A 27,429-nucleotide genomic window follows, 5' to 3' on the forward strand; every position below is an offset into this window, starting at 1 on the left:
ATGGAGGGGCATTTATGAAATTACTGTCACTCAAGGTGGCGGTCCCAATCCCTGTCAGGAGTTATGATTCAAAATAACTGAAATTACATAATAATTTTCAAAATTGCTTTGATTACTCATTCAGCATCATATTCTAACATTCATGTCAGGATGCCTTGTTTGTTATATATATTTTGCTGTGTCGTGACATTTCCAGAACAATGGCTTTGTCAAAGTGTCTCTCAAGTGTAGAAACAAGATTTTACACAAAAATGAATTCTGAATTTATGTTTGGTCCGTGCATTACATTTTGAATGACCGCACTAAAGCAACTTGATTTTTTAAAATAAAAAAGAGCTTTATTTATGAAATTGTACAAAAATAATGAATGGAAGAGAAAATGATAAGACTTTCATTGATGATATTCATTTCTTCAGCACAGCTTCCACTAGAGAAAACAACACATCAGGGAAAAATACTGCAGTAATAGACATACTTGTACAACATGAACTTTTTTCCAGACCTATGAATGGAGGATCACCAATTATTCATATGATCCTCTGTCTGCCCAGCAGTGAGGATTTGTACGACAGAAACAACTCAAATTATGTATTCTAGTTTGGGAGCAAGTGACTGGCTACGCCATGGCTAATTGATATCATGCTTAATTGAGATACTCATGTAATTCAGACCTGGGAAGCTATTCAAGATTACATTACAGTTAACATTTCTGGTTTTATGTTACTTGAGCTTAGAATGGGAAAAGAGAAATATTTTCAGATTAACATTTACAACATTGGCAGCAGCACACTGACAGCATGATAAATGCACAAAAATACTTTAAAAAATGAATATTAGACAGAAATATCATATGGATTATAGCTTTGAGGCCATAATTAAAAATATATATGTAAATATTGCTGAAATATCATGATGCAGCAGCTACAGTTGTCCAATTATTAACATGGTTTTAGCATATTTCATTCTGTTTCTCTAGTTGGTGGCTGATCACACGCAGCCAACCTCAAACAGTTTAGCCAGGTCTTTGCAGTCCGGGTCAATGAGATCTGCAGGCTTCTCTCCACTCTCATTCTCAGCCTCTGTGCTGGCTCCCATCGACAGCAGGTAGCTGAGAGGAGAATTGATACACAAATGTGATAAAATATAGTATAGTATAGTAGAACAGCATATACTATATATATGTGTGTGTTTAGCAGATTAAACAATATATTGCAGTTGATCTACTTAACTCCAAACCTTTGAATTAGAGAAAAATGTTACAATTAAAAAATGTTAAAATCCATCCATCCATCCATTTTCTACCACTTATCCTGTCTACTGATTTGGAGTCCCTATGTCACTGGTCTTGGTACCTATTTAATAATGGTTGTTGTTGTGCTTATCCTGTTAAGGGTCACAGGGGGGCTGGAGCCTATCCCAGCAGCTACGGGTGAGAGGCAGGGTTCACCCTGGACAGGTCACCAGTCCATCACAGGGCCAACACTCAGAGACAGACAACCATTCACACTCACAGTCACACCTACGGTCAATTTAGAGTATCAATCAGCCTCGTCCCCTCTTGATGTCTTTGGACTGTGGGAGGAAGCTGGAGTACCAGAGAGAACCCACACAGGAACAGGGAGAACATGGAGACTCACACAGAAAGATCCGTGCTGGAGCTGGGACTTGAACCCAGAACCTTCTTGCTGTGAAGCGACAGTACCGACCGCTGCACCACCGTGCCACCAAGATGTTAAAATATTTGAAAAAAAAAACTAATTTTTATTGAACTAACTGGAGTGATCAGTCATATTTGGATAAAGTCTGTGAGGTCTTTGCCGTCAGGTGCCCTCTGCTTCAAGCATTAGGCCATTAGCATAGTGTGAAATGAATTTGTACTTGACATTAAATGGATTTACTTTGTTTTGTAGGCTTAACTGCTAATTACAAATCATTTGGGACGAAAAGATACCTGGCAATTTCTGGGTAACCGTCACTGCAGGCCATGTGAAGAGGCGTCCAGCCGTCCTCATCTCTCTGATGGACATCAGCGCCATACTTCACCAGCAGCTTCACCACCTCCAGGTTCCCTGTTAGCACAGCCTCATGTAGTGCTGCCATACCTGCACACACACGTACGTACACACACACACACGCACGCACACACACACACACACACACACACACACACACACACACACACACACACACACACACACACCACTGCATCAGTCCTCGGTGGCACAGGTGCATACAGCCATGCAAACATCCCACTGTTCATAGAAAACAAGAGGCTGAAGAGATTTTATTCACCTGAGTGGAAGAGTGTATCCACACGAACCTTCCTCGCTCTCATGAACCGACCGATTTGCTCCAGATCTCCACGTCTAACAATGTCCTGGAAGATGATGTCATTGGGGAAGTGCACAGTTCTCTTTGCAGGTGGGACAGGTATCACTGGTGCTGGCTTTTCCTGTGCTTGTATGCGACGTGATGAACTGTAGCGTGACCCTTTGTTGTATGAAGGCACGTATGCAGATGCAGACTTAGAAGTGGATGAGTAGAGTGACGGGGTGTAATGTGGTGTGCTGTACTGTGTCGGTGTGTATTTTGCCGCGGAGCTATACGTGGATGTGTAGTGACTTGGTGTGTATAGTGAAGGTGAGTGGTAGCTGGGTGTGTGGTATGCTGGTGTGTACTGAGTGTTGCGTGTGTACGTTGACACTGGTACGTGGTAGTTGTACTTCATCGCTGCAGTGGTTACAGAGCTGCCTCCTCCTATTCTGTCAGTGCAGGAGGAGGGGCATGAGAGATCCAAAAGAATGAGTCAATCCAATAAAAGTGCAAATATCCTTGTATTTGTGTCCTTTTTGTCCTCTCTTCACTTTATCCTTTTAGCTTCCGGCTACTCCTGCTGTTTCTCACTGCATTATTCAAGTACTCCTTTTTCTTCACTTTACTGTGTTCCAATCCTTTTGGTCCTTGTTCTCTTACTTGCTGTGATTCTGCTTTTGATTTTTTGGTTGTCGCAGAGTACGTTCGCCTTTGGACAGAACTATTTTCTGGTAGGGCAAGTCGAGCAAAGACCCCTATATACACTCTGTCAGGCTATTTTAGGGCCTAATATCCAGTGACTTCAGCTTAGAAATGAGTTGCCCTTGTCTGGCTCCACCCACTCCACAGTCATATGCCCAATGACACCATTCTCCACCCCTAGCTCATAAAAATGTTGACAACCAAAATGTTCCCCAAACATCTAAAAAACAACTATCAATGTCAGTCATGAGGGTATAAAATTGCCGCTGTATTGCAAATGCACAACTGCAACACAAGTGGATCCCATAGTGTTGATGTTATTCTTGATAGACATGAAATAACACACGAACACCGCATGAAATCATTTTGCAATTTGTGTTACTGCTTTCATCATGTGCAATTGTGAAATATGATCATGGCGCACAAACAGGAAGTTTGAAGTACGTGTTCATCATTTTCCAAATTTGGTCTCCTGAGTATTTGGGCTCCATTCATCTATGTGACCTGTTGACCGGTAGGTTCACCGTGAGACTCCAACGCCTCCGTGCTCGTCCTTCACATCATAACCAGGCTGTAAAATTCACCCCTGAGGATGTTATGGGAGTGTGGTCATGTCTCACTCACAGAGGTGTATTCTACATCTAACCCCGCCCCTTGAACACCCCGGAGCGGGCACATGGTGTTTAGAAATGCAGTTATTTACGACACCAAAATGAATGTGCGGAGCAAAAATAGCTTTTTCCTCTTTTTCCTCTTTTTCCCCCAAATGAATTTATCAGCAAAAGGTGTGATACACTACAGACATTTTTTTGGAAGTATTGTTCCACTTGTATTTATTTATTATTAAGCAAATAGAATAAAAACAGACGGAGTAACAGACAAACGAGAGAAGAAAATTAATCAAAAAGTAGACGGCAACAATTCGTTCTTATGTCATATTTGATGGCACGTGTATATAAATGTAATTCCAATGTTAAAGTTGATACCAGTGTCTTTAAATCTAATGTTCACATTATGGGATTTTTGTAATCACCACATGTGACCGGCAGCACTTGCGAATAATGCTGTAACATTGTACTGGTGGCACCAGCTGTCCGCAGACACACATTTGATATGGGAATAACGGGTAGAGCTGGTCAGGACTGGCTCGGGAAACTTTTGGAAGCCGCGATGGACATTTCACAGATGCTGCCAACGTAGCACACGGAATAGCAAAGCTGCTATCCCTGGGGTTTTGTTTCTCACCGCAACTACAAGTGTTGTTGCAGTACTAGATATACTTTACTCCACATTTCTGCATACTTATATAATACATAAAGAGCTTTTGTGGTTCCATAAAATGATATCTTTAAATTACAATGGGAGGTTATTCATTATTTATTGACCTGGTAACAGCTGACCCCTGCTGTGAATGCTACTAGTGATTACTCCTCACCTCCCTCTGTATTAGTTCATCATTGGTGGAAAGAGGCTTAGACAAACTGAAGTTAAACTATTTGAGAGTTCACAGCTTGAGGAGGAGCTGCTATCAGGTTTCACAGTCTCTTATATGGTGTTGAGGGAGCTCAAGGGTGTCCCTGAGCTATGGTGATACGCCATCAAGCCTCACTCCTCTCAACAGGAAGGAGAATGTCTCTGTTTGTTTGGTACAGCCCGGTGTAAGGCCTTCTCTTGGACACATACCTGACAGAGGTCTCAAACATTCTGGCTTCTTGCTATACATAGGCAGCCAAGAGTGGCCCCCCCCCCCCCCGACACCCTGCTCTTTAGGGTGCATGTTATGATGCGTTAAATAAAGAAACAGGTGACATTCAGGTGTATGGGACATCACCAGCAGAGTTCACCTCTGTCTGGAGTCATCCGCTCCTGCAATGTGTCCTGAATGTTCCTGAATATCTGTTGCTTCACACTTTAAAACAAATTCATTTTCTCGTGTTTTCTGTTGTTCTCTAGTGTTCTAACATCATGTTCTAGACCCAGGGGAACAGTGGTCCAGCACTGCACCCGGAATTTGCACTCTTTTATGGATTTGACTTGGTCATCCCTTATTTATTCAGTGATACTTGCTCTGTTATTACCTCCGCCAAGAAGGTCAAACTGTTTGTCTGTCAGCAGGATTACACATAAACTGTGAAGCTGGTTTTCACCAGGCCTGAGGGATGTGAGGGATTGAAGGTGAAGGATTACATTACATTTGGGGAATATTTATTCAAAATACTGAAAAGTGACATTTTTAAAATACAAAAGGTTTGAAAAGTTTGGCTGCTCTCTGCATGCCCTCTAGTTCTGTTTATACATTCAGTTTTAGTACCATGCAATGTTCCGGTCAGTACGAGTTTTTGTTGTTGTTGTTGCCTCTAGTATAAGGGTAGATGACAGTTTCAAAAACATTGTAAAAAAAGAAGTGATAACCTTTTAAAAAAAATTCGTTTTACATTTTTGATAACATTTCTTAATATTGTATGACATCTCATTATTATTATTTGTTATATTTTTGTCATTTGAAGCTTTTGTCGGTGACTGACAGCAGGAGAGACAGGAAACAGGGTTGGATAGGATGACATGTTGTCAACAGTTGGGTCAGTTAGGAATTGAACCACCGACCCCTGCCCAGGACATCAGCACCTGTCCCTGAACCTACACCGCTCAACTGGGTCATGTGACCTTGCATATAAAAGGTTTCAATAGTTTCTGTTGAGACCGTTGTTATTTTAGAGAGGTTACTATATCCGTATGATCTCAGCATGCTCCACAGTGTTTCATGTCACACTCCCACTCAAAACAACTGGAGCTGTGGCACAAATTAGAGGAACAATCCCACAGTTACTTCGGAAAAAAAGGTTTTAATCTGAAGTTTATTTACTTACCTTTCAGTTCACTTTGAACTTTAGTTAGTCAGAACATGCACCTTTTCTCACTGGCCTCTTGAAGACAAATATTATACTTTTGAGGGAACGGGCTTGGAAGAACAGAACTGTTTGTGTGATGAACCTCTATTTCTATTAAAAAAAACAGACAAAATAGAAATCAAGTTTATTAAATTGCCGATATGTGCAACATTTTTCAACATTTTGTATTAGATTTTCCTACTGCACTCTGAACAGCCGGCTATCAGCAACCAACATCTCAGGAGACACAAAGCTGAAACCACAAGAAGGACAATTAGAACAGGGGCTTATCTGTGGGCGGTACAATAAACAGCCCGTCGCGCAATCCTGCTGACTCGGGTGATCCAGGTAGACGGAGGTCGGCGATGACCATTTCCTAAAAATAAGAGCAGTGTAGTATCCGTGTTGGTGTACAGCATGACGAATGCTTGCTGTAAACACTGTTCTCTTAAAAAAATCAGTGTATCTTTCTGTTTGAATAATCAAAGTTTTAGCAAGGAATTAATAAAGGGTGCATGGGTGTTACAGGGGATGTTTACCCAGTCTGGTCCTCTCCACCCCTTTTCTCAGAAACCACCATGCTGTTCTGGATACACGCAGCCAAAATGGTTGGGTGTCAACAGGAGCATTGAGAACACACCTGAATCCCTGGAGGGTGATAGGGATCAGTATCTGGCTGGATCTCCACTGGCCCGGTGGGAGATATTCACTGGTACTGATCCTGTTACACATTCACCTCCGCAAAAAAAAAAAGGAATTGGAATCTGAAGCCAGGAGTGTTTTCACTGTTGACGAATGAGAAAATAGCGACATTGTGATGAAAGCTGCCGTAGAGATTGTTCCTTTATGGCTGACACAATGTGTGATAGCAGGGGAAATACTTTACTGATTCATATATATGGAAAAAGAGCTGAATAAGCATTACCTCGGTGTAATGAACAAATCGCTTTATGACTATTATTGTAAAGTGGGAACATGCTTTAAGTAACACTTCTCCCTAACCTCCCCCAGGTTTTGCATCCTCATGTGCGGTAAGTAATTACTTGACACATTAGTTAACTGTTAACTGATGTTCTACTAAGCATAAGTAAATTTTAACTAGGCATAAACTGACAGTTATGAGTGTACCCCGACTGTAAAGTGTTACCACTGAAGGCCAGGGTGAGTCTTTAGTTATTAGTAGTGACCCAAACATTGTGAGTGTGCATTCAGGAATTTACAAAAAGGAGTCAGAACATTAACATTGACAGTGGCTTCATGAATTATGGCTAACAAGATTTTTTTCCCCCATCACCGAAACGTGAAGGACACACAGCCATTGCATTTTTTTTTCTTTACAAAAAAGCACGTTCTTTCTTTTTGTAATTTATTTCGAACAGCTAAAATAGCAACACATGCTTTTATTGTTGTTGTTGCTTCCAGCATCATGTCGATGTTGCAGGCTGCGGGATCAAACGCTGTGTGGTGAAGTCTCCAATGGATACGTGCCCTTACACGTAGCAGGGTGAGCGCTTCAAGGCAAGTCAAGCAAATGTAAATTGAACAATTTGCTGTTGAAAATGAGCCTCACTGCCATGTGGCCCTGCATACGTGACATGGTCCTCATGGTCCTCATGGTTTCCATGCCTCTGGACTCTTAAATTGCTGACCCCGCCCAGTCATGTGTGCATAGTTTCCATGGGAAAAGGTCCAGGATTATTACCAATGGCTGAAGGTATGTGCATTCTTCTATCATGCCACTCATATAATATACATATTTACAAACTTTACTTTTGTGAACGATAGAAGCACGGTGTCAACCCTAAGATATAATTCTTACATTCCAGACTTACTTTTTACTGGTGTTACTGGTCTTACTGAATCTGATCCCATGAGTTCTGCTTCCTTTTAGGCCGACTTTAAACGTTATTTACTACAAATGGAATCACAGTACATCCAGTCAAAACTGTTGGATTTTAACTGTGGTTTGACAAAGCGCAAATCACAGGTCTGAAATTGATAGCTAAGGTAATTTGAAAGCTTATATGCTCTGGTCAAAAATGATTTTGGGTATAGTTGCATCATGGGAAATGTAGTATCGAGTGAGTCATTACAAAGAAACTCTTCCTTTTGAGCCGCTTAAACATTATTCAAGTGTTGTTTTGATCTTTCACATATTGTCAGAGGAAAAGTGCCGTATGCTACGTTAGAGTTAGTGCAGCTTATTGTTCGGCTAAAACAGCATTTTGAGAGCGTCTTAACTGCTGGATTGTAATGTATTTCCAATTAAAACGGGATCGTAAGTTGGGAAATAATGTTTGACTGAATTTAATTTTAATGTTGAAAAGTGAGCATGCCCACAGCATGTTGCAACATGATGTTACCCCCCGCTAGTGATAAGAAGTATTCACCTCATGGGTTTGTTAAGAAACCCTGATCAATCGGGACGAGAGGGAGACAAAGCTCATCTTGTGTTCATTGTACTTACTACAATTGTCCTCTGTAAAATATCATAATTGTATATTTTTTTTGCCATCACAGATCCCTTTTTTTCCTTAACATGAATAGATTTGAGCCAGTGGGATTGTAACCAGGGTGAAGAAAATAGGGTTTGAGGTAACGAAAAGCCACGGATGTGCCATTACTGCTTCTAACAAATGCATTGTTGCCCATAGACGTTCATACGTGCCACAAAAAGAGTGATTGACAGGTGGATGTCATGATATTATCGGCTGAAGTGCTTATGTCAGCATACATGATATTTTATGTTACAGGAAGTTATTTACTGGATTTTTATATAAAAAAAAACATTGATTCTGTGTTTTGAATTTTGTTGAATATTTGAACAACATGACCACGTTCAGTGTCACAGCTATGATGTGGACATTTACTGGTTAGGACTGGTTGGAGGTGTCTGAACCCTGCAGGCTGCCCACTAGGATTGTGAAAGTGTTTCTGTTCCGGGAGGAGTAGAACTGCTGTGTCGTACAATAGGGCAGAGCTCCTGAACCCACACACCGCCCGTCTGGTCACGTCTCCTCATAAACACCCTAATAATTTCCAGTGACCTATGTAACCCAAAATTAAAAGGCGTCTAGTGCAGCCATGAATAAAATGTCCCAAGAGGAGCTTCAAAAGTCTGTCGGAAGATTTAAAATACACCTTAGTGTGTTTCCATCAGTAGAAATGAAGACGGGTGAGGAAAGTTGCGGGAACAATGAGTGCTGAAGGTATATGAATGCTTCCCCGCAGAGAGGTAAAAGCGGCAAACACACACTCAGCAGCTGTCCAGGACTTGGAGGCGTGTGAGGAGCATCAAGGCTAGCAGATTATTTGTGTGAGGATAGTGTTACCTTAGCTGGAAAAGGAGGTCGGAGGTGAAAAGTTGTGCATCTAATTTGTTGATGCTCGATTACACAATAAGGGTGTGTGTGTGTGTGTGTGTGTGTGTGTGTCATTAGTGTCCATTGAACCTCCAGATTGCACAAGGTTATGATGAATTCACTCCTGGATCTGTGAGAGCTCAAGCAATTAAAGTTAGACGATATTAAACAGGTGGACGTACTAAATCTAACCTTTACTCAGCAAACGAAGGACAATGGAACATCACACTTTCACACAATGGGATGCTGGGCTGCCTTTAGCTTGGCCCGTTTATATAACACACTCATGTGGCCGCTTGTTAATGACGAGCATAAAACATATAACACATGAAATTCTAAACTGGGGTACCCCAAAGTAATAGCGTCTTAAAAACCTTGACCTTTAGTGATAAAACATGCTGTTATATATGTGTTCGATTATAATATTTGTTCTTGGGCAGATTTGGAATTTGCTGCATATTCTGAGTTGAGTTTGAAGTTTGTTTTTTTTAATTCAGTGTGGGGCCGCCTCATACAGCCCCACGTACTGCATCTAACCCACCAGAGACCCACAAAATACTGCAAGATGCACATGTTTTATTTCTGTTGGAAACAATATCTTAATTTGGATTTTTTTTTCTGATCTTACCAGAGCATCAAAACAAATTAGCCATCAAGTCAATAACCAGCAAAGCTTAAAATTGCAACAACAACAACAAAAATAGACTGATAAGACAAAATATGATTGCTACATAAAATATAAAGCAATCAGAGAGCGAATATCTCATCTACGGCGGCGATGAAGATACAGAATCATCAAAATCTGTCCATAAATGTTCTTCCCGACCATTGCAGATTGCAGATCTAGAATATGATCAAGGTAATTTCAGAAAGCCATCATGTTCCTCTTTCAACCGTTTGATACTTCCACTTATAGCTGCGTCCTGACGGTGGCATAGAACAGCCTTCAGGATCTACGATTTGATTTCGATCATCTCCAAAAGGAAACCATTTGGCCCTTGAAATATCACCTATCCTCCCACCGAATTTAATTCAAATCCATCCCTCAGTTTTATATCCTTCTAAAAATACAGACACACACCAGGGATCACATTACCCCCCTGCTAGTGATAATGACATTTACCCCCTCAAAAAAAAGAAAAATCATATCAGTATTTTGTGTTCAATAAAGCAGAGAAGAAGAAAAATCTAAGTAACAGTACCAAGTAACAGTAACATCGTGTAACAGATCAGCCTCTTTTGGTGGCTCCCAGAGGCTTTGATCCATTTAAGAGAGGTGAATAGATGAGGAATGTGACCCCCACTGCAGAGACATGCAGGGACTGTAGCTGTCTGTTTTTATATAAATAATTAAATTCAATCTTTTCATTCTTAAATGAAACTCCAAAATTGTCTTATCTTATTTATTCATGTTTTATTCATGGTGATTAATCGGATCTCAGTTGAAGTTTTCTGTGTATTCAGTGGCCTTGCACTCCGTCTGCAAGGCCAATTATCAAATATCCTCTGGTTGCATTCTGTCAAAAGATGAGACTCTTGTCTGTGGCTGAAGGACACAACTCTCCTGCTTGCAACCACCTGCCCCGCACCGTACAACATCTCCAGCCTGATACTGCTGGTTTGCTGGGATTATTTTTAACCCTGTGATGTTTGACATGTTAAAACTGTTCATCTGCTCATCTGACAGACAGCCAGAGCTGCAGCGCGATGACAGCACAGCCCGAAGCCTGCCAACTCATCTATTCCCTGCTTCTTCTGCGCTCTAATTAAGTGCAACACAAAAGACCTGGCAACTTAGCCCAAAGCTGAGGTAACACTATAGGGAATTTGATGATGATTGCTTAAGGCTGTTGTTTTCTTCTTAAAACAGTACTTCAGCCAAAAAGTGTATTTATTACCTTCAAGTACACACAAATAAGTCTCTTGAGCTCACAAAGACTACGTCACTTCTTTGTGACTCCAAGTACGTTTAGCTTGAAGCAAATGGTGAGTGTTGGCTAACAACCTAAAAACTTTAACAGTTGCTTCGACTGAATCTGTTTAGTTTGTTTTGTAGGTCAAATCGAAGCGTCTGTGGATTTCTCAGCACACAGCTGGGTAAAGAGGACGCGGACAGATGATGCGTTTGAGAGTTTGTTAAATGGAAATTTATTCGGGCAGTTTTGCCATAGCTGCAAAGTAAATACACGTAGCTGCTTCTTGATGCATTCTGGAGTCACAAATAAGTAATGCAGGAGGGAAAAACATGTCTTTCTGAGCTCAAGACACCTGTTTTTTGAGTACTTCAAAAAGTAAAATCTATTTCTTAGGGGAAGTATCACTTAAACCCTAACTTTTACCCTTACACAAAAAAAAATCTGCCTTTTGGACTCGCTGTCCCCAATCAGCGTCATTGTGTCTCTGAATGTGGATGCGTGCACACAAACGTTCCCTGCAGCTCCAAATTCCTTATGGGGCCCAAAAATCACTCATTTGGCCCCAAACCTTAAACCAAGTCACTTAAAGCCCACATGAGTGAACAGTGGTAGGGCCGGGGTCGAATCTGTGGACAAACTCCCTCGGGGCCCATATTGCACCTTATTTTTAACTGATATGGACCCACATTTCAATGCTGACTGCAACGCACTTGCCGGCTAAAACCCAAAGTTTATCCTGGACAAGTCTTTCCTGTACTGGCTACTTCTACTAAAACTACTTCCACCACAGTTTACATGAGTTTATTCATTTAAGAGTTGCAATACTTCATACCTGGATAATATATCTGAGGAAACAAATAAATAGCATTTTATATTTCAAAGGATCATTGGTAATATGAATTGCAAAATTTGCATCCAGATATTACACGAACATCATGACAACGCACAAATGCACCTTGGCAGGAGGAAGAGGTCTACATAATGACCTCATTGCTGCATCTGAAGACCACAAACAGTACAGGCCCCATAAGGCCAAGTCAAAGACAGGATATTCCCAGAATGCATTTCACAGGGGTCAATATGCTAATTTTAGCGCTGCAGCCAATAGCAGTTTAAGAGTTGTGCTCCAGATACGGGAGGTGCTGGTATCAGGTGACACGGTGAAGACACGAACCGCAGTAATAAAGAGGATTGAAAGGTTGTATCCGTCTGTGTAGACAAGTTTCTTTCCTTAGTTACCGCACTGGAGCGTTGGTCACATGACAGTGTCTGAGGCTGCGCTCTGGTAATAGAGATCCTACAGCTCTGGGGGGCTATGTGACCTCTCATGTTGCAACTTAGAGAATGCTGGTAAATCTGTCAGCCTCCCTCGACAGGAGTCCGGGGGTAGAGCGGGACCATCCTTGGGCAGACAGCTAGCCCCGTCAACCTCGCCATTTCCCCCTTTTATTTAAAAATTGAATCACTGGTGAAACCTCAAATGCCCGCTGTGTATTTATACCCTCACAGCGTATTTGTCACAACCCTGATACTATGTAACGTACATTCCGCATGTTCACGTAACAGAGTATCAGTTCCTGAGCGCTCAGAATATGATGTTCCACGCTCGCAAGGCCTGGCGCCCGGTGAGATAATTTGATTAGTAAGTCATGAGCGGACCGAGACGTTCTTCTAACCTCAGAGCAGGCATGAATTTTCATTTTGGCACACCAGAGCTGAGGCCTTACCCAGCCAGGGACGCCTCAGTGGACCCTACAGCAGCCAAGAAGCACACGTAGATATGCGGGAGCTATCGCTTAGTCTGTAAACTATGACTCGACAGGATCACAGCAGGAAAGCAGCCTCTGATTTATTGTAGAGAACGTATGTATGTCAATATAAAGCATTACGATCAGTAGGAGTCCTTGAAATCAAATGATACAAAATGTAGACGTTCATGTTGAAATGTTTATTTTAAGGTGGTTTAAAACCTGAATCACAGTCCTGGGAGAGTCAAGGAGCATCTTTGTGTAGAAAGAAATGAAACTGACATTGATTAACATAGATAATGAATATAAAACTAAGATCAGAATTTAAAAGAGGCCAGAGCTGATGATGTCAGTGCGATGTCATCAATACACTTTGGAAAGGAAATGACTTCAGATATATAAGATTAATTGAGATTATTTACAACATTGTACACTATCTCTCTCGCTTTAGAAACACACACACACACACACACATTTATTCTGAATTAAAAACAACAGTCACATAAACTGAACAATAACAGTTATGATGATTATAGTCATTGGTCGAATTGTTTTCTCTCGGATATTTGAGCTTTAATTTGCAGGATTATTTTGAGGTGAAGAAACTGTTTTCCCACTTGTAATCAGAAGGTGTTACGTTTTTCTGTCACCTTAAAAATCTAAACTTTTTCAACCTTGCATATCATTTTATTTTAATCTCATTTTAACATAATAGATACTTTAACCACCACTATCTCTTTGCAATACAGTGGCCATTCAACAAATACACAAATGTAACCCAGTAATCCAAAACTTGCCCTGGGTGAAAAGCTAGACTCTGTTTCCAAATATTTCCTCCTAATCCCACTCTAAGCTCTTACCCCTTAACCCCATTTATCCCCAAACCCACCAGTCCTCACAAGGCCCAAAATTAACCGTTACTCACACACAGACACACTTGGATTATTTTAGATCACTAACTTCTGCACACATACATACAATGGACAGGCAGATAATGTACAGACGTTCTATAGTTTCATCTGTGCGTGGAACGTGTGAGTCTCCCGTTGGACTCTCACCCGCTGCTCGGTGAGCTTCCTGTCAAAGCAGCGATTCCTCCACATAATCCCGCCTGTCGACGGCAGTTGCTGTGAACTGAGTGAACCGGGCGTTTGCTGGAGCATGCGCCGAAACTGAAGTGCATCACCTTTATGATTTCCTTCGCTTGCCCACACTCACCTGCATCTGCCGGGTGGATCTCTCAGACACGACAAGTTGAATGACATCATGTGTGTCTTTGACAGATGTCATGTAGTAGATACATAAACGTGAAAACAATCTTTCACTTGAAGTAGAAGCCATTAAAAGTAGAAAAAAAGGGTCATTTATACGATTATGGATCTCCTGCTCCTGTGTGGAAAGGTCATAAACTTTGTTTCTATGAGCATTTTTAAAGGGGGCATTAAAATCCAATAAAAACTTACAAATTACTGCAATTTTGGATTTTCCCTACGAGTCTGCAAGGGGGAAGAATTTGACAAAAATTATGCAAACAAATCGGAGGGAGGCCACAGATTTCATGAGACAGGAAGCCAACTAAAAATGTGTAAAACCTGAAATTAATCCACAATTGTACAAATATCACTTTATCTGCATTTCTTTTGATAAAATTGTATACGTTTCTAAAAACTCTCTTTTTTACGTGGAATCAAATAACAAACTCGGGCCTGCATATTTGCAAATCTCTCTTCATTTTGTCGATATGACTTTGCACAACACACACACAAAAAAAGAGAAGCCGAGTTTGTAGACAGGGAAATATTTGTCAAGGATGTGACACATGAACAATATGATCTTCTGCACATTTTCCAGTCTGACGAGTTGAACAAGAGGAAGGATCACTTTAAAACTTCAACCTTCTCTGTTGTACATCTCCGCAGCTGAACATGACATATGAGTTTAAGGAGACCTTGAGAATGTTATATCATCTAATTAAACCTTAGATAATGGAAAACGATACATCCTGGTGTTGAGTCAGTGGAAGCCCTTCTCGCATTAACAGACACCACAGCCAGATGGCACCATGTTTCCGTGCAGCGTTGTCCTCTAGTGGTTTAGACAGGAAGCGCTAATTTCCACTCTGCAGTGTGAACTAAGAACCAGAGACTGGCAGGTTATCTGTTCTCATATTCAGACTGTGGACGGACATATCGGTGAGTAAGGTTTCCTCTTAGGTCACAACACACATCCTCTCTCTCTCTCTCCATTGCCATGAAAATGTTCAGTGAGGGAAAGAGAATAAGAGTCTTTATTCGCCCTTTCTCAAAGGCAAAACGTTGTGATTTCAAAATTTCAAATGTACATTCTAAAGCATTACAAAAAAAAAAGCAAAAGTACATACTATTCATGATATTGGATCGCGTCGATACTGATATTAGCTCAAGTCTCTTCTTTGCTCATCGCCTGTCGTTTATGATGAAAAAAAAAAGCGAAAAATATGTAATTTATTGGCTTTTTCAAAGATTAAGATAAATCAAACCTTAAAGCTCACAATGTTTGCAGGTGAGATCCTGAATGTACAAAATGTGAATTTTGGTTAATATCGCCTGTCAGTTAAATCACTTTTAAAAATATTGACAAAACAATCCAGTGTGGTGAATTCCTGGTTTTCAGCATGAATGAGCCAGATAAATAAAGCAATAAATATCCTCCAAAGTGAGCCTGCATCAAGCATTCATTCGTCGTGGTCAGCAGCATCCATGTCAGCACTGTTGTCGATCTCATCTAAGTGGTCGTCCGGGATGCTGTGGTTGTCGTGGTGATCTGTGTCACGATTCAGCTGCGCATATTCCACTGAGCCTTGCTGAGAGAGGGGGGGGAGGGGGGAAAAATGAAAAATGAAACTTGTGTGGAGGAATAATGAGAGTTCTACTTTGAAGAGGGGTCCCTGAAACAGACGCGGGATTAGTCGCAGCCAGGCACAGTTGTATCAATCAGCATGACAGACGAGTGACTCCTATCCTGAAATCTTTTGAAGAGAAATGAGTGTGTGTTGAGGACACCGAGATTAACGGGAACATTTTAAGTTCCACAGATGTCAACCTGAACCCTTCTATTGATATTCTCTCATGTAACAAAGCAAAAATAGTTTGAAAGTCACTGTGTCTTCTAATTTTTACTCGTTATATCACACTCAAAAACTACCAGATATTTTTACTCATATTTAATCCTGACATCAAATCCTTAATAATATGTTTTTGATCTGCCTGTCTCTTAAGCACATTGAGTTGCCTGCGGTTTGGGATGTGCAAGGGAAAAAAAAAAAAGGCTTTCTATTGCAAATGGAACACATTTTGGATGTAGTCTTAATTCAATTAAATGTTAAAACTAATAAAAACTCGACAAAAATAGCTTTTTTGTGACTAAGCTAAGACTGAGGTGGCACAGCTCAGAGGTAGAGCGGCCGTCAAGCAACCGAAGGGTCGCTGGTTCGATCCTCACTTCCCCCGGTGACCACGTCCAAGTATTCTTGAGCAAGATACTGAACCCTAATTGCTCCTGATGGCCCTGCCACCTGACTGGTGACCCGTCCAGGGTGAACCCCGCCTCTCACCCAGTGTCAGCTGGGATAGGCTCAAGCCCCTCCCCCACAAGCCTTAAAGGATAAGCGATATAGAAAATGGATGGATGGAAGATAAGACTAAAATGTTCAGATTTTTAGAAAGAAAACAAGGTAGCATAGAGAAATATACATATATAATAAATATATAACCCCACAATCACAAGCGGCAAAATTAGTACCGTTGCATGTTCAGCCGTCACTTCTGACTAATACTCTATTAATTCATTAATCTTTAATTAGCTGGAACGTTTTACACTGGAAGTGTACCAGTTGAACATAATTAGAGTCGGATTCTCTGTGGGAAACATTGTAGGAAATTCTCAAGAGTCGATGAGCCAGTAAATCATTATTGAGTGCTTTTTTGTAACTTCAAATGCAATACAGTTACCCTCCTACAAACACTGAAATCAATGTTTCTCTGAGCAAAGACACAACACACACTTTTGACTGTGTGTGTGTGTGTGTGTGTGCGAGTGTGTGTGCAGTATAAGCTTTGCCCACATGACATTTCAGCCATTTAAGCCTGAAACCTGGACACCGGACATAAAACGTTCATATGTCGCCACCAAATATTTCATGTTTAAATGGAAAGATCATGGGACAGAAGCTCAGAGAGACAGTTTATTGGAAACTACACTGTCATTAATCTTTAGTTCAGCCTAAATACGCAATCGCTACGTTTTATTTGAGGAATTTCATGATGTAAATGTGACTAAAACTGGATTTTTAGCAAATACATAAACAACATTTTAGTCGGATATCTGGATAATGGAATGAGGAATCGAAGCGCTGAGTCGTAGGATCCGTGTTGGCTTTTAAGCCAGAAGTTGAACGGTGAACACATGAGAGGGGTATCATCATGGCGTATGAGACTACGGTGAAAACAATGCATTTCTAGACAAAGACTGGACCAAAGAGGTTCAACCACAACTCAACTGCCACTGTATATTTCTAAATACTCAGATGCTAACCTCTGTCTTTAGGTGTTGCGTACTTTGTTCACCCACTTTTGTTGCCTCTAAATAATCCAGGCTGGAATAACAAGGGTAATGGTGATTTTACCAGTATAGAACTGTAATTTAAAAGAGACAGCTGGAGCTGAAATGCAGTATAAATGAGTGCTGCGTGAGGGCAATGTCAGAGGACACGATCCATCATCTCTATGCTGCTACATCGTCGGTGTGTGTTACAAGGTCAAGTACAATACAGTTAGCTAGATTGTGCATGTCTTGCTAATCTTGTGTGAACCAACCATTGAAAAAACACAAAACATCGTGAGGCCATTTTGACTTATGAGGACATTTTGTTCAGTAAGAACTGTTTGAAGGTCAAGACTTGTTTTGTGTGCGTGTGTGTGTGTGTGTGTTAGAAGTATGAAGTGTATGCCTCGTGTGTATAAATATGTATGTGTGTTCCACTTACACCGTCAGGCTGCTGCAGGAGAGCTGCGAGGACGACAGTACAACACATACAACATTAATATCCAAAACGAAACAAAGATAACTCCAAGATAAAAAGGACAGAAGAGTAAACCAGATAAAGAAGGAGCCCACACGGCGACCATTCCCTGCAGCGCTGCTTAAAGTCGCATTACATACATCTTCATATTAATAAAGTCATTTCTCTTCGGAAGGTCAAAGTTCAAAAGGAAAAACAAACAAACAAACGCCGTGTTCTTCTCTCTCTCTCTGCTGCATCATTGTTACCACTAACGCAGCTGACATTTCAAGCTACCGTATTCGAACCAGTGACTGAACAATGGGAATGAATTCCCACCTGGGTACCAACAATGGAGCCTGTTGCTGGCTTCGTCCTAACGGATGCACTTGCTGTTTAGCTTTGATTGTTCCAACAGGAAGTTCCTTTTGACGAAAGCAGGAAGTGGACACCTGGCGACTGGGCCTTCTGTTTTAATGGGACATTCTTTCACTAACAATGCAGATGTTTACTTGTGGAGTTGATCCTGTTTCCTGGCGCTTTTTTTTTTTTTTTCAAATGTCAAAAGAATGACCTGATTTCTGCCGTTGTGTATTCTGAGGATTTGAATCACGAGGAGGATGTTGGTCATACCTTGCTTGGAGTTGCGGACATCGCTGTTGACTGGCTCGGTCCCTTTGTTCACCGGGACTATCGACACACAGAGACATGTTATTACACTGTTAATAAGACGGAGTTTTAGCACGTTTATAGTAAGCATTGAGCAGCGGGCTGACCTTTGTTAGGATCTACCTGTCTGGTCTGCACCTCCGTGTAATGGTTGTCTGGAGTTACCACGCTGTTCTGATCATCAGACTCTGCAACACAGTACAGTTAAAAATATTTGTGAGCATTTTATAAACATTTGAATCTTCAGTGGGAACCCCAAATTTAAGTAAACAACGTAGGGGAATAAGTTAGAATAACACCAGACACTCACCAGAGCCCGATACATGCTCACTCCAAATACTCTTTCCCATCATGCCAGGTGTGGCTACATTGACAAAAACAAGTGGTCTCATTTGTCAAATTCAAATTTTATTTATTTTTTGGTTAAGACAATCTGCAGTTCGTTATCTGTGTCAGTAGAGGAGGTGTTACCATTGGCGGTCTCGTTGACCTCAGCCTGGGTGAGGCTCAGCCGCTCCGGTTTCGTGCCGACGGACTTCCTACGACGAGATGTACATAAAACACAATCAGCATTTTTCAAACAGGAAACTCCCCTCAAGGCGTCACCGACTCTTAAAACCCACATTACTCACAGCTCCGATGTTTGATGAGAACATGAGCAGAGTTACTCACACTGACAAATGACCTGTTCGCTTATTCTTGAAATGAATGAGACGTTTTCTAAAGACGATGACGAGGATTAAGGCCAGTATGAACAGGATGCAGAAAAGTGCGATGAGTCCTTTCTTCCAACCAGCCAGCTTCACTGTAGAGCACATTCACTTCCACATTATAAGCTCATGAAATGTTACAACAAACAAAAAAATATGTCGGTTATCATACATTTTCAGAAAGGAAACAACTCTAAAGGCGCAAGAGACAACAATTTGCTGAAGACAAGTAAATTTTGTTTCATAGAATAACGCACCCATTGCTCCTGTTCATCTACGGTCAGTTCAGTACAATCTTAAAGGTTGGTCCACAGCTCAGAAAAATCAGCAAGGTTATTAAATAAATGACAAAAACTTGAATCGCTTGCTTTAATTTTCCAAAATATGCATATTTTACGTTTCGTAATAATTCCATACTTCAAAGTTAATATGGCAGGAATATTCAAAAAAACTCCCACAATATACTGGGCCTCTTCATGACATGTACAGATGTGCTCTTACGATGTTTGAGCCCTCAGTGTCGTCCCACAGTCAGGAAGCAAAACCTGATGGGCGAATTGAACCCCTTGAGTGAAGTCTTTGTTAGTCCGGTTGATTGACAGTCATTAGCAACGTATGTATGATTTTAACTGCTCTCTCTTAAGTGTAAATGCTTTTGAGCACCGATTAATTGTGTTTCCATTTCAATGTCAAGTGAATTTTACGTTTGACTACATCTTTTTGTCAGAAGGTGGCAATGTTATGTGTGGCTGCAAAAGAGAGGAAGAAGAGGAAGGAGAGATCATTTTGGACATCTATACGTTGTTTTTCATGGAGACAGGAAGGAAGATGCCAGTAGCAGAAACATACGTGACGCGAGTTCAAGGTTTGCTGCGTCTGGGTCATCCAGGTCGTGCGGGGGTCTATTATGTTCTCTTGCTGGGTGGGTTCACCATGTTTATGTGATATATGTTGTGGGCTTGGCGGGCATCCACACAAACACAACTGGGCATGCCTGCAGTCTGGCTCCGCCTCTCATTGTTTGAGAACTTATTCAGAGGGAGAGGATTTGGGAGGAGAAATGTGATCCACGTCTTTGTCCATTCTGATGAAACTTCTTTCCATCAGCTGAAAAGATGAAGCCGACTACACTGTAAAATTCCTAATTCTGTCTTTTCCTCGTAACCTTTTCCAATACAGTATTTTAAAATGTGTACAAAAATACTTTGATGGGAACATGACTTGTCTGTGTTTGTCAGTTCTTTGATTTTAGCCGAACACTTTTGCCTTCAAACGTGAATCATAGTCTAACAGCTTTGTATGAGCCAGTGAGTTTGAAGCGTCATCGAATGACCCCGAACCTCTGCTTCAAAATGGCTTTCAAATGTAGATCAAGAATTCAAAACAAAGCCCACCTCCAACCACGACAGTGTTGCTCCGCTTGGTTTCGTTGGCCTGGTTGGTACTCACACAGTAGTAGCTCCCTCTGTGCTTTCCCCTCACATTGTCGATGCTGAAGGAGCCTTTCAGATTGTCGCTGTTCTGGGAGAAAAGCTCTTCCTCCTTCTCGCTGTGGTACCAGGTGAAGCTGATGGGAGGCGTGCCGCTATGAACAAAGCAAACAAGGGTCAGGTCCTCCCCTTCAGAGACATCCCCCGTGCTGGGATGCATTGTCATCACTGGTTTAGACACAGGCTCTGCAGGAAGTAAGACGACTGTTAGTGTTACATCAGCGACTTTGATTGATCGTGTTTGCTGCACCCAACGTACCTATGATTTTAGTTGAATGCAGCAGCTGCTGCCCTGATCTGATCATGGGAGGCTTGGATTTATTATTTTTGGCATGACACAGAAGCTTGTTAATGTCTGAACGCTTGTAGATGGGGGTGGTGTTGAAGATGGCCCGCTCTCCCGGGTGGCTCACCACCCTGAGCTCAGAGGGTCTATCAGGGCCATACAGGGTGTAGTAGATGGGCAGAGTGCCACTGTTACTGTGACAGAGCACTTGGAAGCGCTTTCCAATCACCAGCGTGCCCCCTACCACACTCATCATCGGCTCAGACACTGGAACTGATGGTGAGATGATTAACCGGTTAGTTGCTGCAACAGCACATCAAACTGTTTTCACACACTGGCTGACTTACCTTTAGCTTCAACTGGATGTATCTGGCTTTCTTTAAAAAAAGTGTGTGTAGGAGAAGAAGCCTTGACTTTACAGGTGTAGTTGCCGTTTGTGGACGAATTTGCCACGGACATATATGTTTCTGCGCTGGCGATTTTGACGTTGTCTTTGTAGATGGAGAAGCTCATGGATTGGTTGTCGATCCTCTCAGGGACATAAATGTCGACGGAGCAGGTCAGTGTGAAACTTTCCCTCTCGAATACGTCTCTGGGCTCCATGGTGAGATGTGGCTGTGAAAACAGGCCTGTTAGGAGAAGATAGCAAGGATCAGTAATTATACACTAATGATACTGTTGACATCAGTTGTAATGAAGGACGCAGTACTTGCTTTTGACTGTTATTGTCTGATAGGTTTCTTTCTGCACATTTTCCCACTCTGCTTTGCACACAAGTTCACCAGAGTCTCCTTCTTTTGCCGTGAATCGATGACTGAGGCTGACCGGGGCTCTCTTCAAGATCCTCCTGTCTTTAGTCAGGAATACTTCAATGTTCCTTGGTGGACTCACCACTTTACAAACCACCTCTATTACATCCCCCTCATAGACTTTTGCAGAGGGCAGCACATTCATGACGGGGGAGATGTAGAGACCTGCAAGACATAACACAGAGAGGTCAATCACTTCTCGCAGCCGTCTGAGGTTTCCCTCCATCTTGCTGTTTGACTGAATCACCTTTGACTATCACTTGAATCTCGTTGCTGCGGTTGGAACGTCTGCTTCCAGAAACCAACGTGTTCTCATAGTCACAGTACAGGTGGCTGTCCCCAACCTGTCTCAGGACTAGCTTGGTCTCTGAAGAGTTCCCAGTGGTTGCTACCTTCTTTATCTCCCTGTGCTCTCCGCTCCTGGATTTTTGGTAAAAATGGAAGATAAGGGATCCTTTCTCCTGTGGAGCACTGCAGGTGGCCATGAACTCCTCACCCTCAAAGAGAGTCGTCTTATTCAGATGAAGAGTTGGTGTCTGCAGGCCTGAGGAGACACAAACCCAGATGGACAGCGGGAAGCGACTTGCATTAGTTGCATAGATTTAAGATGACATTCCTTCCAGGGAAAAATGCAGGCTTTTCCAGGAAAGAATATAGGACCCTGTACCCTGTAAATTTCTCAGTTAATATCAACATTCCGGGAACCCAGAGACCTCGGGGGAACATTTGACATGATACCCTGAATATTTCCTACCCTGCCATTGTCGAGGCGGCTGCTGTGAGCTGTGGCCGCAAGGCTGCTGGGGCCGGCCGCGGGGGTAATCCTCGAACCCGCTGGTGGACACCAGAGGTGAAGGGAGCCGTCAGGCTGAAGAAGGAGGCTTACAGGGCATGGCTGGCCTGTGGGTCTCCAGAGGCAGCTGACCGGTACCGGCAGGCCAAACGGTGTGCAGCTGTGGCGGTCGCCAAGGCAAAAACTCGGGCGTGGGAAGAGTTCGGTTAGGCCATGGAGAACGACTATCGGTCGGCTCCAAAAAGGTTCTGGCAAACCGTCCGTCGCCTCAGGGGGGGAGGCGGCAACTTGCCCACACTGTTTACAGTGGGGGTGGGAGGCTGCTGACGTCAACTGGGGAGATAATTGGGCGGTGGAAGGAATACTTTGAGGAACTCCTCAATCCCACCAGCACGTACTCCGTGGAGGAGACAGAGTCTGGGGAGTGCTTGGGGGGGGGTCGTCCAATCTCCGGGGCAGAAGTCGCCGAGGCAGTTAAACAACTCCGCGGTGGCAGAGCCCTGGGGGTGGATGAGATCCGCCCTGGGTATCTCAAGGCTCTGGATGTAGTGGGGCTGTCTTGGCTGACACGTCTCTGCAACATTGCGTGGACATCGGGGGAAGTGCCTTTGGAATGGCAGACCGGGGTGGTGGTCCCCGTCTTTAAGAAAGGGGACCAGAGGGTGTGTTCCAACTATCGGGGGATCACACTTCTCAGCCTCCCTGGTAAGGTCTACGCCAGGGTACTGGAGAGGAGGGTCAGGGCGATAGTCGAACCTCAGATTGAGGAGGAGCAGTGTGGTTTTCGTCCTTGCCGTGGAACCATGGATCAGCTCTTCACCCTCGCTAGGGTGCTGGAGGGGGCATGGGAGTTTGCCCAACCAGTCCACATGTGCTTTGTGGACTTGGAGAAGGCTTACGACCGTGTTCCGAGGAGCATACTGTGGGGGGTACTCCGGGAGTACGGGGTGGATGGCCCTTTACAAAGGGCCATTCGGTCATTCTACCGGAGGAGTGAGAGTCTGGTCCGTGTGGCCAGTAGTAAGTCGGACTTGTTCCCAATGAGGGTTGGACTCTGCCAAGGCTGCCCTTTGTCACCGGTTCTGTTCATAACTTTTATGGACAGAATTTCTAGGCGCAGCCGGGTGGTGGAGGGGGTCGAGTTTGGTGGCGGGAGGATGTCGTCTTTGCTGTTTGCAGATGACGTAGTCCTCTTAGCGCCATCGGACCACGACCTCCAGCTCTTGCTGGGACAGTTTGCAGCCGAATGCGAAGCGGCTGGGATGAGAATCAGCACCTCCAAGTCTGAGGCCATGGTCCTCAGCCGGAAAAGGGTGGTTTGCCCACTCCGGGTCGGGGGGGAGGTCTTACCTCAGGTGGAGGAGTTTAAGTATCTCGGGGTCTTGTTCACGAGTGAGGGTAAGATGGAGCGGGAGATTGACAGGCGGATTGGGGCGGCATCCGCAGTCTTGCTGTTGCTAAACCAGTCTGTTGTGGTGAAGAGGGAGCTTAGCCAAAAGGCGAGGCTCTCGATTTACTGGTCAATCTATGTTCCAATCCTCACTTATGGTCATGAGCTTTGGGTAATGACTGAAAGAACAAAATCGCGAATACAAGTGGCCGAAATGAGTTTCCTCCGCAGGGTGGCTGGGCTCTCCCTTAGAGATAGGGTGAGGGTGGGTCCATGTCGAGAGGAGCCAGTTGAGGTGGTTCGGGCATCTGGTGAGGATGCCTCCTGGGCGCCTCCCTCTGGAGGTTTTCCAGGCATGTCCAACTGGGAGGAGGCCTCGAGGCCGACCCAGGACACGGTGGAGGGATTATATCTCTCGGCTGGCCTGGGAACGCCTTGGGATCCTCCCGGAAGAGCTGGTTGAAGTGGCTGGGGAGAGGGCAGTCTGGGCTTCCTTGCTGAGACTGCTGCCCCCGCAACCCGGACCCACCGGATGAAGCAGAGGACGACGAAGACGACAAAGACCCTGAATATTTCCGGATTCTGTTTTGTGACTGTTGAACAAATTAGGCCTGCCAATTTAAGCAATAGAGGGATCTCCTAAACCTTCCCAGAAGGCACTAAATAGCAATTACAATAAAATACATATTCAACAACAAGGGTTTCCTTCACAAGAAGTCCAAAAGGTACCATGGCAAGGGAGCAACTTTCCTTACATCGCTAAAGCTTTCTTTGTAGAATGTTAACAACCAAAAGAAGATATTTGAAGAACACCCTGATGCTCTGGAAAGGTTCAGGACATTTTGCACCTATGGAGAAAACAATTCAGCAAATCCCATGTACTGCATAAGAAGGTGCATAAGATCTACCTGTGACATTGAGCTTTTGGGTGTAGCTGCTTTTGCTCTTGTTATGGACTGTGACCCGACACTCGTAACTTCCAGAGTCGGCTGCCCTGGCCGGGTCCAGTTCATACACGGCAAAGTCTTCTGTGGTGGTAGAGGAGTGGACTGGAATGTCGTCCCGTGTGAACTTGAAAGTGTGTGTCAGTTCAATAGTGTTGTCGTGACTGACGATGACATCGCAGCGGAGGGTCACACGTATCCCGCTCTCAACTGTGCTTCTGGGTAGAATCGTCAGGCCGACTTGGTCTATGGTGAACACTGTGGGTTCCAGGATCAAACGTGCACACATTAGAGAGGCATCATGTCTTATTACACTGATTTATAAGACACCGTCATCAGCGGCTGAAGTGCAATTCAGGAGTCAAAGTCTAAGCTTTGTACAATGAAGGTGAAGTCTGGAGGAAGCCGGTTTGCTGCTGACGGAAGGAACAAGCTGAGCCTGCCCCCCCCCCCCCCCCCCCCCACACACACACACACACTGAGAGAGCTGTGTTGATTTATTTGGGCTTTTGTTCAACATCTGAACATTCACTTAACCCATCCTCACTTAGTGGTATGTTTTCAAAGTGCTGCTTCTGTTCTGGCACAGCTCAGTGATGCGAGACACTGCAGGTGAAATACTGCATATAATTGAAATCTTTGGTTAAAAATCAGCTGAAAAGCTAATAAACTGCTGATAAACAGCTAAAACCCATTCAATGTTTTGGATTTTTTTTTAATCACATTTTCTAAAAAGATCTGATTAAATTTATAAAAAAATTAAAAAGTACATGCGTTCATCCCAAAAATCTGAATAAATGCCTTTCACTCGGGGTTTGCCGAAAACATCAAAATAGCAATACTTTTTTTTTTTCTGTTGGTGTTTTTCATTAAAGCTTAAGGTAACAGCCCAACATTTTCTGAAAAAGTGGGATGAGAGGACCACATTCATGTTATATTGTTTATTTAACTTTATACAACAAGTAATTAATTAGCTTAACTTAACATCAAGTCTACAAACAGGTAAGAACAGCTAGCTTGACTCTACCTAAAAGTAGCGTGTCATTATTTGACGTGAAATGAAGTGTGAGAACATTTTCTTTTCTCAAACGAGGGGCCAACATATCCCAATAAAACTAAACTAGAAGATAAGAGGATATTGATGCTTGAATTCAAGCTGTTTGGAAGCTGGTCACAGTTCAAGCTGATATGCATTAGTGACTCCACGATGAGCAGCTTCAATGAACTGGAAATCTGCCTGACCAGCAGAATACAGTTCTCATTTCTGTGCTTGTGTGAGAATCGATTTCTTGTCTGTGTAATCTCAAATTGTCACAGCGCTGGAGAAACTACAAGTTTACAGACAAATGATCGAAAAACATTAAAACATATAGAACAAATAAATGATACTTACATGACTGTCCGACGGCGCTTTGCCCTGAGTTTTGGAGAAAGGAGGAGACAACAAGTGAGAAATAGGTAACAATTGAGGAATGTCCATCTGTGGAGCAGTGGGTCCTTACAGAGGTGCGGGAGGCTGGTGAGCAGCAGCAGCAGCAGGTTGGGGGGTCTAGGGTCCATCCTCAGTGATGCTGGTTCGCCGCTGTGAGATGAAGAGGATGCCACTCCACGGACGGAGGCCAGAAACAAAGGGAAGGGAAGAGAAGCCTTGAGGAAGTCAGAGGTGGAGTGTGTTTTTCTGTGTGTGAGTTCCATATAGCAGTGTAGGCGTGGGGGTTGGTACTATATCTTATCATACTCACTCCTTGCGCTGCTCAACTGACCAGGAAATGACTGCTACTTCCTCAGAAATATACCATTCACTCTGGTTTTATGACTAAGCGAGAGACGTCAACAATAACTCCGGAAAAACTTTCTGACCTTTTAAATTTATCGCAGCGTGAATCCTGTCAGGGAGTTTCTCACCACAAAATAGCTGAATATGAATGATGCTCATCTGCATAGTCTATGACTACATATGGTAATATTAGAGACGGGAGTGTTGCTCCAAAACAACAAACACATCAGGAATTATGCAGGAACCTAGAGGCTGTTCTCCACCCTGCTCACCCCCCCCCCCCCTCCTGAATTGTTAAAACCTTCTTCCTTCCACTGATTCCTAATGAGTCATCAGATCTCTAATGGCATTTATTAAGCATAAGCATGATAAAAACATACAATGTTTTGACAACACCCCATGCTGAGTCCTCTTTCCAGTGCTCCTGTATCCCGATTAATACTCTGAGATGAAACTGATGGAGCCTCTGAATCATTTATAGGACACAAACTAAGATCTTAGCAACTGCCAAGCTGGAGACCCAGCAGTGATGATTTATATATGATGTACAAAAAAAAAAAAAAAAAATGTAAAAAAAAATCATCAAGTGTTTTG

At 43.0% G+C, this 27,429-nt stretch overlaps 2 protein-coding genes across 4 annotated transcripts; both read right to left on the reverse strand.

The window, feature by feature from the left end:
- Nucleotides 1-950: 950 nt before the first annotated feature.
- ppp1r27a (protein phosphatase 1, regulatory subunit 27a) lies at nt 951-2,728 on the reverse strand. The gene is made up of 3 exons (XM_086185010.1): nt 2,293-2,728; nt 1,952-2,102; nt 951-1,108 (listed from the first exon to the last, which is right to left on the reverse strand). The coding sequence occupies exons 1-3, from the start codon at nt 2,726-2,728 to the stop codon at nt 988-990; spliced, it is 708 nt and encodes a 235-aa protein (XP_086041136.1). The 3' UTR covers nt 951-987.
- A 12,469-nt stretch (nt 2,729-15,197) lies between these two features.
- pecam1a (platelet and endothelial cell adhesion molecule 1a) lies at nt 15,198-26,826 on the reverse strand. 3 transcript variants are annotated; one of them, XM_086185745.1, is made up of 15 exons: nt 26,561-26,823; nt 26,452-26,475; nt 25,023-25,316; nt 22,179-22,475; nt 21,836-22,096; nt 21,470-21,751; nt 21,096-21,395; nt 20,741-21,022; nt 19,309-19,441; nt 19,108-19,175; nt 18,947-19,000; nt 18,744-18,824; nt 18,601-18,657; nt 17,953-17,975; nt 15,198-15,771 (listed from the first exon to the last, which is right to left on the reverse strand). In XM_086185745.1, the coding sequence occupies exons 1-15, from the start codon at nt 26,751-26,753 to the stop codon at nt 15,643-15,645; spliced, it is 2,478 nt and encodes an 825-aa protein (XP_086041871.1). In that variant the 5' UTR covers nt 26,754-26,823; the 3' UTR covers nt 15,198-15,642. The 3 variants fall into 3 exon arrangements, 2 of the variants coding, with proteins under 2 accessions (XP_086041871.1, XP_086041872.1); XR_015110165.1 differs by having other exon boundaries at nt 15,697-15,771; nt 18,760-18,824; nt 26,561-26,824; XM_086185746.1 differs by lacking the exons at nt 15,198-15,771; nt 17,953-17,975; nt 18,601-18,657; ... (2 more) ...; nt 19,108-19,175; nt 19,309-19,441 and adding an exon at nt 19,450-20,453 and having other exon boundaries at nt 26,561-26,826.
- Nucleotides 26,827-27,429: the final 603 nt, after the last annotated feature.

The sequence above is a fragment of the Aulostomus chinensis genome, chromosome 18, assembly GCF_037954235.1.
Source record: "Aulostomus chinensis isolate RoL2024-O1b breed Wild chromosome 18, RoL_Achi_v1.0, whole genome shotgun sequence".
In the NCBI taxonomy this organism is placed as follows: domain Eukaryota; kingdom Metazoa; phylum Chordata; class Actinopteri; order Syngnathiformes; family Aulostomidae; genus Aulostomus; species Aulostomus chinensis.

Bases quoted from the DNA above. Each gene is read 5' to 3' on its own strand.
- ppp1r27a (XM_086185010.1), bottom strand. From the start codon at position 2,728: ATGAAGTACAACTACCACGTACCAGTGTCAACGTACACACGCAACACT. The intron at 2,103-2,292 runs GTGAATAAAATC...GTGTGTGTGCAG, and splicing joins GGATACACTCTTCCACTCAG to GTATGGCAGCACTACATGAG. The intron at 1,109-1,951 runs GTATCTTTTCGT...TTCTCCTCTCAG, and splicing joins GGTTACCCAGAAATTGCCAG to CTACCTGCTGTCGATGGGAG.
- pecam1a (XM_086185745.1), bottom strand. From the start codon at position 26,753: ATGGAACTCACACACAGAAAAACACACTCCACCTCTGACTTCCTCAAG. The intron at 26,476-26,560 runs GTAAGGACCCAC...TCCAAAACTCAG, and splicing joins CACCAGCCTCCCGCACCTCT to GGCAAAGCGCCGTCGGACAG. The intron at 22,476-25,022 runs GTAGATCTTATG...GTGTCTCCTCAG, and splicing joins CCAAAAGCTCAATGTCACAG to GCCTGCAGACACCAACTCTT.